Consider the following 15,654-nt stretch of genomic DNA (forward strand, 5'->3'; position numbering starts at 1 on the left):
TCTTTTCTCATTAACATAAATTATTAAAGAGATTTAATCCATAATTTATTTCTTTCTTTCTCGCCATCTTCATCACTATCTTCCCCATTCCCCATATCTTGCAACAGTTATTGCTAATTTATGTTGTTTCATCTTCTATGCAATTTTCTAATTACGAATCTCAAATTTTTCACATTCGGATCAGTTATTTTCTTTTCCGCCTGCTTTACACCATGACGCCATGGCAGATTAACAATCCTTACATTTTTTTTGCTGCTTGCCATTCTCAAACCAAAATTCATCTCACTCTCCCTTCTCATTCGAGGTCAGTTATGGCTGAAGAAGAGGTCAACCACAACGACTGTATATTCAATTAAGGTATCAAATTTGTAAAATTTCTGAATTATTATAATTTTCAGTTTTCCATATATTGTTTTGGCTTTCAGTTTTAACATCATTTTCTTTATACTTTGTGAATTATTACAATTTTCATCTAATCACATCTCATTGTTGGCTATTAATGTTGTCAAGAGAAAGTGTTTGAGAATCTGACTTTAAGACGACATGGGTTTCGTTTTCAGGATCCCGTGTGAAACATTTTCAGAAAAATAAAACTCTTACACGATCATGAGTCATGACTAACCCAATGACATGCTAAGGTTATCAATTCTCAATTAGTTCTTCCTTTATTTTTTATTTAAAAAAATAGTTGATCTTATATTTTTAAACTCAAATATAGTGCTAGACAAATTGACTTTTTGATTTTGTGAAATCACAGTAAAACAAAAAACGAAGCCATACAAGCACAAGATGTACTGATATACACTAGAGAAAACCAAAATTTTTTCAGTTTTAAAATGGTGATATAGATGAACACAAGAGTCATATATCTGAAAAGCTGAGACTATACGACAAAGGAAAACAGAAACAGAAGAAAAAGATATCCATAAGGTTGTAAAACATGTTTTCTCATGCAATTGAATCTTCAATAGAATTGGATTGATTACAAATTTATGGACCATTGGATTTTTGTTATGCTAGAATCTTTAGAACTTTGGAAATTTCGAGTTATGAGGTTTAGAAGTTAGGCATTATTGAAATTGTACGACGAATAGACTATATAGAGAATATATATTTTATTTTTTATTTTTTGGGCAAAAAAGAATATGCTTTTACCTGTTTTTCTAAAAAAAAGTTATCTTACACAGGACACACTAAAGATAACGCTTTCAAACAAAAGAATTTATTTTTTATCAAATTATTTTTGTCCCGAACGTAGTCCAGGCTTCATACTAGTAATATTTATAAGTCCGAATAAATCCGAAAATAAACCCAGACGATATAGAGCCTCTTCTCTCTGAAAAATTAGAAGAGATAAAAGAAAAGAAACTCTCTTGTATTTTGCAAGATTTTATTTTCGGTTTAACGGAAATCGCCTGCTCCCCAAAAAAAAAAGAGTTTTTTTAACTGAAATAAGTCTTTCTACCAATCTTGTTAGCAGAAAAATGTGACAATAGTAGTAGTTCGATACGCTCGTGACTTGATTCTTGTCTTTTTATGGTTTATGGTGTAGCAAAATTAAATAATTGTTAGTTTTTCTATTTTATTATATAAAACAATATAGAATGATTTAATTATTTTATTTCTTAGAATGTTTTATAAGTTTCAACTTTCAATACATGACTATTTGTATTTTATAATTGGTTGAATCAAATATCAAATAATAAATTTGTTTACTAAAACATTATTATATATTTTCTATATTATGAAACATAGGTAGGTTTGTTAGTCAAAATAAATGGTCTATAAAATGCAAGATATCTTAGCTAGGTGTCTATAAACCACTCACTGCTACTTGCTGCTTGGCGTAGACGGCTTTTCGTTTCCCAATAAAAATGACGATTTTTAAGCAAACAAAAAAACATTAATCTATAAAGACAACAAAAAAAACAGAGTTGTTCTCATAAACCAATTCATACACAAACACTCTAGTCTCCTCTCTTTTTCTCTGCCTTCTCTCTTTTATTTATTCCCTCCTTCCCTCTGGTCCTCCATCAGATACAACAACAGAGACTCCAAGATGGCCGGAGGAGGAGGAGAGCTCACGGCGGCTTTGTTGAAAAAGACGGCGGAGAACGGCGGAGAAGAGAAGGATGAGTTAGGGTTGAAGCAAAAGGTTTGGATTGAATCAAAGAAGCTATGGATTGTGGCGGCGCCAGCGATCTTCACGAGATTCTCAACGTTCGGAGTTTCAATAATAAGTCAATCTTTCATCGGCCATCTTGGTCCTATAGAGTTGGCTGCTTACTCTATCACCTTCACCGTTCTCCTCCGGTTTAGTAATGGTATCTTGGTGAGTACTTTCTTCAATTATTACTCTCAATTTTTTTACCAACAAGTTAAATCATTTCTTCAAACATTGAAATCTTCGTGATACTATTACTGACCATTCATAAATTAAACGCGTTTTTTGTTTGTCATAACCCTTAGAAATAACTTTTCATTAATCTATTTACCGGTGATTGCCTTAGAATGCATAACTATGCAATAAATTAAATTGTGGTACCTTACTGAAAATAGAAAAGAAAACATTGAAAAATGATTATGACAAGTCTTTTTTCGGGAAAGAATAATTTCTCTTTTTTTTCTGTTCAACAATTCCTTTTGTTGCACATTAAATATTATTGACTAACAAATGAAAAATCAGAAATATAATTAATTCTTCCAAAACTCAATAATAAAGCACAGCATGTTTTTGATTGGTCAGAATTAAGAAGAAAAAGAAAAAACAGAACTACTGATTGTAATTTATAAATGGTTCCTTTTGACGGATAATTGAAATAACATAAATCATGTGAGTCCTGACAGTTGACACTGCTTGACGTAACATGCGGTGGTTTCTTGCGAACCACATATCAAATTTGTAGTCTCTTCTCGTATTTTCCACAATTTTGTAGAATAATGCAGTAGAGAAATAATTCTATACCAGTTTTTAAAAAGTTAAAGGGTTTATTATACAAAAAGAAAAAGAAAAAGAGAAGGGTTTATTATACTATAACCTTAAAAGAAAAGGTGTAGGAAAAGTATTGCAGTTGATAAATTATTTTTGGGAAGACAAGTTTGACAAGATTTTTCAATGGCAGTCCACTTAGGAGGCGTAACCACTCTCCACCCTGAAAATCAAAAGTTGTTTCATATTTTACATGTTTTCAGTATACAACTCCAAAAGTACCATCATATCAAAATTTTGTCGAAGCTTTTAAGCCATACACTAGACGCCATAAAGAGCCAAAAGAGAGACAAATAGGATCTAATTATTGAACTATCAGACAAAAAGAAAGTTTTGAACTCTTTTTATATACCTTCTAATCAAAGTCAAGTCACTACACTGTAACAACGTTTGAGCTAGATCCTGATAATTTTACATACTCATCAAAATTTGGTTCAGTTTATATGGTCTTGAATGATTTTGTATGGAATGTTATTTTGGCTAACATTTATTATGAAGCTATGTAGATGTCTCAACTTTGGTTATTATAACTATCGTGTAATAACGAACCGTAATGCAGTTAGGTATGGCCAGTGCATTGGAAACACTATGTGGTCAAGCCTACGGAGCTAAACAAAATCATATGCTCGGGATCTACCTCCAAAGGTCATGGATCGTCCTTACAGGTTGTACCATTTGCCTCACGCCCGTCTATATCTTCTCTGGCCCTATCCTCTTAGCCTTAGGTCAAGAGGAACGCATTGTCCGTGTGGCTCGGATCATAGCCCTATGGGTCATAGGCATCAACTTCTCTTTTGTGCCTTCCTTCACTTGCCAAATGTTCCTCCAAGCTCAGAGCAAGAACAAGATCATTGCCTACGTGGCTGCTGTCTCCTTAGGGGTCCATGTCTTCTTGTCGTGGCTACTTATGGTTCATTTCAATTTTGGGATCACTGGTGCTATGACCTCTACGCTAGTTGCGTTCTGGTTGCCTAATATTGCCCAACTCTTGTTCGTCACGTGCGGTGGGTGTAAGGACACATGGAGAGGATTCTCTATGATGGCCTTCAAAGATTTATGGCCCGTCTTCAAACTTTCTATGTCTTCCGGTGGAATGCTTTGGTAAGGTTTCCTCTATTTTTTTAAGCAGCAAACCATATAATTATCAATTAGTCTAGGATTTGATCCTAAAGTTTTGGTTACAATAGAAATTCATATGAATAGCTTTACATGTAGGTGATATGAAGTTTCTAATTAAACTAGTAAGAGTCAAGTCAAAACCACATGCTCTTAAGTTTTTTACTTACTAGGAATGACTTTCAAAGACTGACAGTTTGAAATAATCAATGTCGTATAAGTAGACTACCTTACTAAACTATATTTACATGTACGCATATTGAGAAGTTTATGATTATACAATAATAATTATCACTTTATGGCCGTTATTTTGGGCAGCTTGGAACTATGGTACAACTCAATCTTGGTACTGCTCACTGGAAATTTGAAAAACGCAGAAGTGGCTCTTGATGCACTAGCAATCTGGTAAACTAACACGACATGACCAATACCGATTAATTCAAACATCTATTCATTTTATTTAAAATGTAGTATGCGTAAATAAACTATTCTTAACCATTTATTTTATATAGCCTCAACATAAATGGACTGGAGATGATGATAGCACTTGGGTTTTTGGCAGCTGCAAGGTACATACATATATTAATTCATACATATACACTTCACTTTATTAATTCTATTTATGTATCGGTCTTCTTCCTTGTCTTTTCTCTAGCGTAAGAGTGTCCAACGAGCTCGGTAGTGGAAACCCCAAAGGAGCCAAGTTTGCAACACTAACCGCGGTTTTCACATCACTCTCTTTAGGAATAGTTCTATTCTTCGTCTTCTTGTTTCTGAGAGGAAGAGTTTCCTACATTTTCACTACAAGTGAAGCTGTCGCAGCCGAAGTTGCCGATCTTTCTCCGCTTTTAGCCTTTTCCATCCTCATGAATAGTGTTCAACCCGTTCTCTCTGGTATGTATATTAGCTAGTTGGCGCGAGATGGTTATTATTACAGTATCGAATATAAACCGATATTTGAAATATTATGTGTCTTGGATCGGTTTTAACCTTAACAGGAGTTGCCGTCGGAGCTGGATGGCAAGGATATGTTACTTACGTTAACCTTGCTTGCTATTACCTTGTCGGAATTCCTATTGGTATTATCCTTGGTTATGTCGTTGGTTTGCAAGTGAAAGTAAGTTTTATTTTCTTTATAATTTTCTCCTTCTTTATAACGGTCTTGAAAACAAAAATGTGTGAAAGTAAAAAAATTAACATAAAAAAAGTTATTCTCTAAATTTTCTTAGGGCGTATGGATCGGAATGCTCTTTGGAATATTCGTTCAGACTTGTGTGCTTACCGTCATGACTCTGAGAACAGATTGGGATCAACAGGTTATAAATCGATTACTATGTTTTCTAATTTGTTCCTAGCAAGCTATGTTTTTGGTGCTTATTCTTATACCGTTTGTTGCCAAATATATTAGGTGTCAACGTCGTTGAGACGTTTAAATCGGTGGGTTGTACCAGAATCTAGAGACGTAAACCAAGTATCATCAGAGGAATAAATTGGATTCTAGATTGTCTTTAGCACCGTCACATTTTATTCTTAAAAGCTAAAATGTAACTTTTAGGCTATGTTCCAAGATTGTGAAGACAAGAATATGACAAATTTGGGTCGATTTGATGTCCTCGCAACTAACTTGTAATAAGATTCTAATGTTTAACCAAAAAACGAAAACGAGATCCTAATTTTTGGATTAACACTAGATAGTGTTACATTTAGCTATGATTCATCAAACACAAAATTATTTTGGGGTTTATAACCAAAAAAATAAAAATAAAAATAAAAAATTTACTATTTATGTGAAAAGAATAACAAAAATTAAAATATTTGGGTGACCTTCTCAAATAGTATAGAAAATCACACCAATTTTATTTTGTACTATTTGAGATATTCATGGTAAGAAACCATAGAGCGATGCTCTAAAGTCTAAATAGTGACAGTTTGGTTTTAAAACATTTAAAACAAATTTGTTGACTAATAGAACTGAATTTTTTTTTGTCTCATTTAACAACTGCAATTGTAACATATATATATTTTTAATAGAAATAAATTAACAAACTTTTTTTGATGATTTATGAAAACTATTTAATGATATAAATGTTTGGATACTAAACTTGAATTATTTCTCCGTCGGCTTTGTTTGAAAATATATAGAAAAAACAATTAACGGGCCATGTGCTTGTTGCAAATAATCTATTTATTTTTCATTTTAGGAATTTTGTTTCTCGGCACGAGTTGGGCTGATTTTGATAAGCCCACATGACATTGTTTTAGGGTTTCTGTTTTTCTTCTTTATACTTTTTAAAACGCGGCCAGTGAATAATTTTCTAAGGTTTATGCTTTAATCAATGAGATCAGTTAGAGAGAGAGATAGAGAGTTTTGTACAGAAAAACTCCATAGTGGTTCATATTCACAACTTTATCCTTCAAGTCCAAAAAATACAAAATAATCTTATGAAGTCCAAAATAATACGCAATATAATCTTTTTTTCACTATTGTCAAATTTAAATTTTTTGATAAATAATATACCAAATCAAAGATCTCTAGATAAGGAGTTCAACTTTATCTTCAGAATTCTCAAAAACTAATGTATGAGATCGTGAAAACATTCTAATATATGTAAAATTAAAAAATGGACTATATTGCGTATTATTTTGTATTTTTAGGACGTATAGGATAAAATTATAAAAATAGACGATTTTAAGGTTTTTTTTCATAAAACCTTTTTTTTAATACAAGTTAAATAATTTTTTTGTAAATAATTTTTTGTTGGAATGTCAAATTTATTCAACAAAAGAAAATGATTACAAAGAGTTTTGAAAGCTAAAAAATAGAGAAAATAAACGTGAAAAGTAGAAACAAAAATAATGGAATTGGCGCCACTTACATCATTACAGAAAGTTCAAAAGGCCTAATTCTGACACAATATTATTAACGGGCCATGGGCTTAATGACAATAATAAACTTTTCTCACTTTTGAGTTTTAATAAGCCCACATTTGCTTTAGGGTTTCTGCGTCTCTACCTTTAAATTGCTTCCGACGATTCATAAACTAGGGTTTCTGCCTTTAGCCGTCGTGAGAGAGAGAGCAAATCGAAGAGAGAGCAAAGAGAAAATAATATGTTGTTTGCGTTTGGTACGGTGACTCGATCTGTGGCTAATTCAGTGGTGGTTTGCTACGGCTTTCTTTCGACAATGGTGTTTTCTTTCGACCTAAACTTGATAGACCGAACCAAACTGAACCAATTTTTATATATATTTACTCAATTAAATCCTAAACTCCTCTATTTGATCTGAACCCGATCAACCCGAATACATAAATATCTAATCTTATCCATCTGAAAGGATACTAAACTCTCTAATTCGAATTACCCGAATCCAGAAAAAGCCGAATAGCATGCATTCTATTGGTACTTGATTATATTAATTGGCATATATATGACCTGTTATTGCCAATAATATATTTTGGGTGTTTCCTGGGCTTCAGTTTTATTGGGCTAGGAATGGGTGTACTTTTAAACCCACTTCTGATTAGTCTCTTAGTAAAACCCACTTTTAAACCCACTTCTGACCCACTTCTGACGCCGTCATTTTTCTTGAGAAGGAGAGAGAGCACCACTTCCGTCATTCCAGCCCAATATTTTTAACGGGCCATGGGCTTATTGTAAATAATGTATTTTTCTCATTTTTGGTTTTCTTTATGGGCACGATTTTAGTGGGCTGAATTTTGATAAAGGCCCACATATGAAAGATATTTAGGGTTTTTTCTCTTGATACCTTTTAAAACGCCGTCGAGAAATCTCCCTCTAGGGTTTCTTTGATCAAACCAGAGAGCCGTCAGGGAGAGCAAAACAAAGATCGGAGAAGATGAAGACGATTCTTTCTTCCGAAACGATGGACATCCCCGACAGTGTTACCATCAAGGTTCACGCTAAAGTGATCGAAGTCGAAGGACCTCGCGGGAAGCTTGTTCGCGATTTCAAGCATCTCAACCTCGATTTCCAGCTGATCAAGGATCCAGAGACTGGAAAGAAGAAGCTTAAGATCGATTCGTGGTTTGGAACACGCAAAACCAGCGCCTCCATCAGAACCGCTCTTAGCCACGTCGATAACTTGATCTCCGGTGTTACCAGAGGTTTCCGTTACAAGATGAGGTTCGTGTACGCCCATTTTCCCATCAACGCCTCCATCGGCGGTGACGGAAAGTCTATCGAGATCCGTAACTTCCTTGGCGAGAAGAAGGTTTGTTTTATCTTCTTCATCTCTGATTTGATTCTCATAGATTCGTGTAGATCTCGGAATGAAATAGACTGACACTAGATTCAACTTTATGATTGGACGATGATGATTGATTTCTGAGTTTGCGAGCACTGAACTTACATAGAAATGTGTTTATTGGAATAATAGGTGAGGAAGGTAGAGATGTTGGATGGTGTAACCATTGTTCGATCTGAGAAGGTGAAGGATGAGATTGTTCTTGACGGTAACGATATCGAGCTTGTTTCAAGGTCGTGCGCTCTGATCAACCAGGTACTCCATTCTTTAACTAGTAGATATCACAATTTTGTTTTAATGATCTGAAGATATCACAATTCTCTCATAGTCTACTATATCCACAACAACTTGAAATTAATCTTGGGTCGAAAAGATAGAGCCGTTGTGTAGTATAGGAGACGTAGATTTCTTTTGTTTTGGTTGATGTTTGAGTTTGGGATCACATTTTGCATAGTGAAATCGAACTGATTCATCTATAACTGATTTAATGCGCTCTGGTCAACCAATATTTTATTGGTTAAAATGTGTTTCTCATAGTCTTGTACAATATCAACTAGGAATATTCTGAGCTAACTTGGCCGAGTTTGCATATTGTTGTATGAAGGAAAGCATAAGCGATTGTGTTTAAAAATGATTCTTTGTTGACAATTTAACTTTGTTGTCATATATTTCATAGTTGAACTGACTTGATTCTTTATGTTTTACTGTCTTATGTAACTGCTATGGTTTGCATTATTGTGCAGAAATGTCACGTGAAGAAGAAGGATATCAGGAAGTTCCTTGACGGTATCTATGTTAGCGAGAAAAGCAAGATCGTAGAGGAAGAATGAATACTCATATTCCCCTCTTAGCTCATATTTCTTGTGTTTGGAATGTTGTTAGTTTTGTTTTATGGACCAAATCCACCGGTGATGTAAACCTTGCCTTTTTTTTGTTCGAGAATTTATTAACTTATGCAACAAGTTTTGGAGACAATTAGAGACCCATTCACTCTCACACTTTTGCCAAATTACATCTTCTCGGATGAATTTTGAATTCTGAAGAATTTGGTTGTGTTTTTGAATTCCAGAACATTATAATCCATTGTCCTGAATGAAAACGCCCACAAATTTAGAGGGTGTTATCGGTTCCTAATTTACAAGAAATTTTGATGACTTTAGTTAAATCTTTGAAAGTAAAGAAATGAAAGATTATAAACGATTGTTAGAGAGTTTTTTGATAATCTTGTTGATTAGTTTTTTATAATTTTGTAAAGTTTTCCAAACAATCTCTCTATTTTAATAATATTTTCCATGACTTTCCATGACTTCATTTTGTAAAGAAAAGTGTAGGAAATCATGAACCAATAACACAATAATTTAAATCATTAACAATCATTAAAAATCAAAGATTCTTTTGTTTTAATTGAATAACACAAAACTTTTAATGATTTAATAAAAGTTCGTATCTAATAACCCAAAATTTATGAAGATTTTAGATTACTTTTTACAAATCTTAAACGAATAACACAAAACTTTAACATACTTTAAAAAAGTCTTGATTGAATAACAACAGATTTTACATGACAATTTAAATCATTAAAACTCTTTTGAAATCATAAACGAATAACACCCTATTAATATTTAGTCAAATTAATACTCATACTTTTTCTAACTTAAATTTAATACTCAAATACTTTTTCAAATACTCAAATTTAATATTTAACAAAACTTTTTCATTTGTTACTCAAATAAACTTTTATAATTCTAGCTGGGAAAATTTCCAAAAATAAACTTCAACTATTTAATATTTGCCAGAATTCTTTTTTTTTCTTTTCTCGTTGCCTAAAATAATCTAATCTAGTTTACGGCCCATAAAACAAAGGGTTATTGAGTTTATAGTCATAAACTAATTGCATTCTCAGATTTTCCTCAATGGATTATAAAATCAGCCATAAACCCTATAAAATCAGTCAATTTTTTTTTTCATCCTAAAACAAACACAAACTATTCTTTATTTTCTAATTTCTCTTCGTCTTCGTTATGGCCGTTAACGACATCGTTGACGTCGTTACTATTTTTGAGAAAATTTCTAACCCAAATTATGAAATTTTGCTTGAAAAAAATACCTGAATTTCTATTTCCTTGCCATAAAATAACACATATCAACATTTTTTTTTCTCTTCTTTTATTCCATTAACAATGTAAGATGGTCAAATGTCATAACTTTATGTGCTCTCTTGAACCTCATACAAGTTCTCATTACTATTTAGGACAATTAAATTCAACAACAAAAATACACAATTAGATTAGTCTATTTCTATTTTTTTCAATACCCAAACTAAACCCATATCGAAAAAACCCGATTTGGGCGAGTAAGAGTTTCAGGAATGTACCTCATTGGATAGAGTTCGGGTCGGTCCGGATCAGAGATTGCCCATTACACACACCGGATATCCATAAACCCGATATAAGGTATGTGTATATATACGGTATAGATATAGTTTTATACATTTATAGACTAGTTTACCTTTTGCATGCTTGATTGAATTACCCATGCATCAGTTTCCAACAAGGCTACAATCCTACTTCTCGTTGTAGTTCTATACTTTTTATTTTCAGATAGTCGGATTTATGTTTTCAAATTCATTATCGGATTACTCACTCTTAATTCTAAGTATTACACTTTGTGATTTTGGATTGGATTTGGATGTCAAGTTTGAAGTGTTTTATTCTCTTTATTACTCACATTTTGGGTTTACGGTTAATTTTTATCCATTCAGACCCGAACCCGAAAGAATTCAAAATTTTCAAGTATTTACCGGTTCTCAGACTTAGTACCCAATCTAACCCGAATCCGGGTGTACCTAATCCGAACCGGAACTGAATATATGCAATTACCCTAAGAGTAGTAAATCCATTACCCATTTAACCGGAACGGGTTATCTATATGCCCATTCCTAGATTTGATCTTAGATCTATACAAGCTTTACAAATTTTGAGATTTCATCGACACTGGAATTCTAAATTTCATGAGAGCTTAAAAAAACTTTGTAGATCTTCGTAGATTCTCTATATAAAACGAAAAAATTAATTCAATCAAGCAAAACTCACCAAAATTGAAGCTTTAAAACCGCAACATGAGAATAAAGCAAAGAGAACAAAACAAAGCTGATATTCGAACGGGACATAAATATCTGATATATTTGTAAATGTTTTGAGTTTTGTATCCAATTATACCCAAAATCTAGCAAAAGATCTGAAATTTAACCATAATCCACCAAAAAAACATACCAGTATTTCAGGTATTCAGGTACTTGTTCAGGTATGAGATACAATCAAGTATGAAATACACGAACTGATTAGTACCCATTTTTAGGGTATTTATAACTTCTAAAAGTCTAAACCTGATTCGTCCTAAACTTGAATGACCGAATCAAACTGAACCAATTTTGTATATTTACTCAATTAAGTCCTAAAATCCTCTATCTGATTTGAACGCGATCGACTAGAGTACATGAATACAGAATATCCAATCATATCCACCATAAAGGATACTAAACTCTCCGATTTGAATTACCCGAATCCAAAAAAGCCGAATAACGTGCATTTTGTTTGTATTTGATTATATTAATTTGCATATCTATGGGCTGTTAATGCCAATAATATATTTTGGGTGTTCTTGGGCTTGAACTTTATTGGGCTAGGAATGGTTGTATATTTAACCCTACTTCTGATTAGTCTCTTAGTAAAGAAACTAGGGTTTTCGTCGCCGTCATTTTTCTTGACCTAAAGAGCGATCAATTGAGAAGGAGAGAGAGAACAAAACTTCCGTCATTCCAGCCTTATATTTTAACGGGACATGGGCATATTGCAAATAATGTATTTTCTCATTTTTGGTTACTAGGCTGCGTTTTGAAAAACCCACCTGAACGATGTTTAGGGTTTCTGTTTTTCGTTATACTTTTTATAAGGGCGCCGATAAATCGTTTTCTAGGGTTTATTTGATTAAAAAGAGAGCCGCCGTAAAACATTAACGTTGTTTAGGGTTTGTATTTCATATATTTTTAAAATGCCGTCGACAAAACCTTTTCCTAGGGTTTCTGTCTTTGATCAAACCAAAAACAACAAATTTGATAAAGATAGCAAATCAGGAATCAGAGAAATTGGTGTATGCCGGTGACCAAAGTATTCTCAACATACTAGAATGATTCATAAAAATACGAGGATTTTTTTTCTTTCTTTCGGGTATTTCTTTCATTCCATACAATTCAAAGTCAAAGATGAACACCTAATTGTGCGTTGAAAAAAAAAGACATAATGTGCACATTTTGATCTATATATAATTAATTATGTAAATTTTATACCTCATGTTTATTTTTAATCAGTTTATTTATATAGACAAAAAAATGATTCACAAATCACAATGATGGATCTTGTTGTTAAATTATTTAACTACAAATTATATTAAAGTAAATTAGGATAGTCCGATGTGCGAGTTTTAAAGTTTTATAATTAAATTCTTAAAATATACCGATAATCTTTTAGTTAGAGAAGATAAATATTTATATATTCTTTATAACAAAAAAATATATTTTTATATTTGTTTTGCTTTAACTTATTTGCAGCTCTATATTTTAATTTTATTGTAAGATTATATTACAATAAACACTACAAGAAAACTGTCATTTTGCGAGGGAAGAATTACTCGCTAATCCCTCGCAAACAGCCATACGCGAGGGACTTGCGAGGAAATCAAGTTCCTCGCAAATGGTAAAAAGTTGCAATTCCCTCGCAATTTTTGCGAGGAACTGTTTTCCTCGCAAAACACACGCAACACAGTTCTAGTATTTCCCTCGCAACTGTTGCGAGGGATTTGCGATTCTTTTCTTTCTGCCTAGCAAATCCATCACAAACAACTGATTTCCTGATATATTAAGGCTTGATTAGTGGTTAATTAGACTCTAATTATCTGGTTAATTAGTTGTTGATTAGAGATTATTTTTGATTCTTAAATAAAGACACAAGAAGAAGAAGAAGCTGAAATTATCATTATCTAAAATGTATTCTACAATGCCAATATTTGAAACCATGTTCTAAAAAGATTACAAGGAAAAAAGAGAAAGACAATGTTCTCAAAATACTGATGATGGAGAGGATCCTGTTGCAAGGTTAGCTAGGGCAGCAGCAGCAGGTGTCTCCTCATTGGCTTGCTGTTCTGGAGTTGTAGCTACAGGTGGTTCATTTGCGCTAACCGGTCTTGTCTGTGTCGAGGAACCTCATCGAAGAATGGCAGCTAAAGCTGGATCTTTCTCAGCAAGATAGTCAAAGAGGATATCAAAGTTGTTGATCTTCTCAGCCTGATTTTGAATGCAAGCTTCAGCGGCAGCCAGCTTCGCAGAAAGTATAACCGGATCATCACTAGGAAGTGTTGGACCACTATGAACTGAGGATGCTTCAAACTGCAGAGATCCAACACCATAAATCCTTCCTTTCTTTCTCGGAGCAACCTGCAAAGGTCACAAAAACTCACAAGGACACAACAGAAAACAAGTGAGAAAACAAGTTCAACACAAGACAAAAGAATTCAAACACAATAAGCTGTCAAGATTTCAGACAACACAATAAGTTGTCAATAAGATTTCAGACAACACAATAAGATTTCAGACAACACAATAAGTTGTCAATAAGATTTCAGACACAACTAGACAACGCTAACAGTGATTATCAAGTAGACAACACAACCACACTTGCAATAGAAAGCAATTCAAACACAACACTACACAAAGTATAATGAATAAGCTGTCAAGATTTCAGACAACACAATAAGCTGTCAATAAGATTTCAGACAACACAATCAGATTTCAGACAACACAATCAGATTTCAGACACAACTAGACAACGCTAACAGTGATTATCAAGTAGACAACGCTAACAGTGATTATGAAGTAGACAACAGAAAGAGCACATAAAATTTACCTCAGTAAATATCTTGTTTTTGGCATGAACAGAAAGTCCACCTGATCCAGTGCTCTCCGGATTGTCCCCTGAACCCATATGAGACTCTTCCTCTTCAATCCTAGATGTTACTTGCTTGTAGATCTCCTCTGACTTCCCATCGATGAAGCTTCCATCCGCTTTTCTGTGTGTCTCATCTAGCAGCTCAAGGAAATCAGGAGTTTTTTCTCCAGTCTTCTCACACTGAAACACAAAGAGATAAACAAGATGTCAGTATGTAATTCTAGATTAAGTAATGGTAAGGAGAGAAGAATACTTATCTTACTCGTTTTCTTGCACGGGCTTTGTATGAGGTCTGGCCTGAACGGTGTTTATAGATGCCTTTGCCATCCGGATCATGATACCTAGCATTTCTGCTGTTGTTACTCTTTTTTTTCTGACTTTGGATCTTGCCAAAACAGTACAAGACCTTTCCACACATCAGGATCAATCCATTTTGGCTTAGCTTCATCACCTTTCTCCTTCCAATTTCCCTTCCACCGTGACACTTGATCAGTCATCCTAGACTTTAGCTTTGCTTCAAACTCAACCCTTACTCTTTTGTTAATTGAACGGTCCCAGTTATATACTTGCTACAAAAGAGAAGCTAACATCAGAAATGAAACCATACACAAAACAAGCATAAACATCAAAAGAGCACAGAACTTACCGCAAACGTTTCATACCATCGATCGATTGTAGCCTTTGATGTTTGTGACCAATTGGCATGAGGTTCTTTGAAATCTCTTTCAAAGATGATGCGGACTGTTGCTGCAACTGCAGGGTCATCGTCAAACCTACAAGAAGACCAACCAGCCCACACATAAGGATTTCTATGTCTTTAAACTTCTAAGACATCACAATGCTAAGTACAACCAAGCTGTTCTATTTGTTGAAACTTCTAAGGCACTACAACCTAAGGCACTACAACCTAATTCCATTACGCTCCAAGGCACTACAAAGTTCTAAGGCACTACAACCTAAGCTGTTCTAGGACAATGAATTTAACCTTACCAGAGAGTTCCCGGAGGACGCTTTGGGTCTAGCCTTGTCAAGCCAGCACGACCAGGACTATCAAGAAGCTCCTCCAGTGTGAGATTGTTGAGACGCTCAGCTTGAGAATCACAATCATTGACAGAAGGCTGAGTGGTTGGCGTTGGAGGCGATGGTGGATGGCGTGAACCTTGAACCCCTGAAATATTCCCAGCACTGACAGGAGAATTGACATGCAACGAGTCTCCCTGCTGTGACCTATATCGTGCATAAGTATTCTCCGACGACGACATCTTGCAAAACAAACAAAACCCAGA

At 33.9% G+C, this 15,654-nt stretch overlaps 2 protein-coding genes, 2 non-coding genes and 1 pseudogene across 6 annotated transcripts; 3 read left to right on the top strand and 2 right to left on the bottom strand.

The window, feature by feature from the left end:
• Positions 1-97: 97 nt before the first annotated feature.
• On the top strand, positions 98-797 carry AT1G09135. Its single transcript, NR_143472.1, has 2 exons — positions 98-357; positions 561-797. It is a non-coding gene; the product is annotated as an uncharacterized misc_RNA (transcript).
• A 1,032-nt stretch (positions 798-1,829) lies between these two features.
• Positions 1,830-5,828, top strand: AT1G33110 (MATE efflux family protein). 2 transcript variants are annotated; one of them, NM_103045.6, is made up of 8 exons: positions 1,830-2,332; positions 3,549-4,090; positions 4,424-4,510; positions 4,618-4,674; positions 4,761-4,999; positions 5,104-5,222; positions 5,335-5,421; positions 5,514-5,828. In NM_103045.6, the coding sequence occupies exons 1-8, from the start codon at positions 2,060-2,062 to the stop codon at positions 5,592-5,594; spliced, it is 1,485 nt and encodes a 494-aa protein (NP_174587.1). In that variant the 5' UTR covers positions 1,830-2,059; the 3' UTR covers positions 5,595-5,828. The 2 variants fall into 2 exon arrangements, with proteins under 2 accessions (NP_174587.1, NP_001031133.1); NM_001036056.1 differs by having other exon boundaries at positions 1,903-2,332; positions 4,761-5,222; positions 5,514-5,794.
• Positions 5,829-7,854: 2,026 nt separating this feature from the next.
• Positions 7,855-9,523, top strand: AT1G33120 (Ribosomal protein L6 family). The gene is made up of 3 exons (NM_103046.4): positions 7,855-8,336; positions 8,502-8,624; positions 9,113-9,523. The coding sequence occupies exons 1-3, from the start codon at positions 7,962-7,964 to the stop codon at positions 9,197-9,199; spliced, it is 585 nt and encodes a 194-aa protein (NP_564417.1). The 5' UTR covers positions 7,855-7,961; the 3' UTR covers positions 9,200-9,523.
• MIR5630a lies at positions 8,128-8,199 on the bottom strand. The gene has a single exon (NR_139122.1). It is a non-coding gene; the product is annotated as a microRNA ath-MIR5630a precursor (primary transcript).
• A 4,103-nt stretch (positions 9,524-13,626) lies between the features above and the next one.
• AT1G33130 lies at positions 13,627-15,630 on the bottom strand (annotated as a pseudogene; the record flags this gene model as incomplete). The annotated part of the gene is made up of 1 exon: positions 13,627-15,630.
• Positions 15,631-15,654: the final 24 nt, after the last annotated feature.

The sequence above is a fragment of the Arabidopsis thaliana genome (genome assembly GCF_000001735.4).
Source record: "Arabidopsis thaliana chromosome 1 sequence".
In the NCBI taxonomy this organism is placed as follows: Eukaryota; Viridiplantae; Streptophyta; class Magnoliopsida; order Brassicales; family Brassicaceae; genus Arabidopsis; species Arabidopsis thaliana.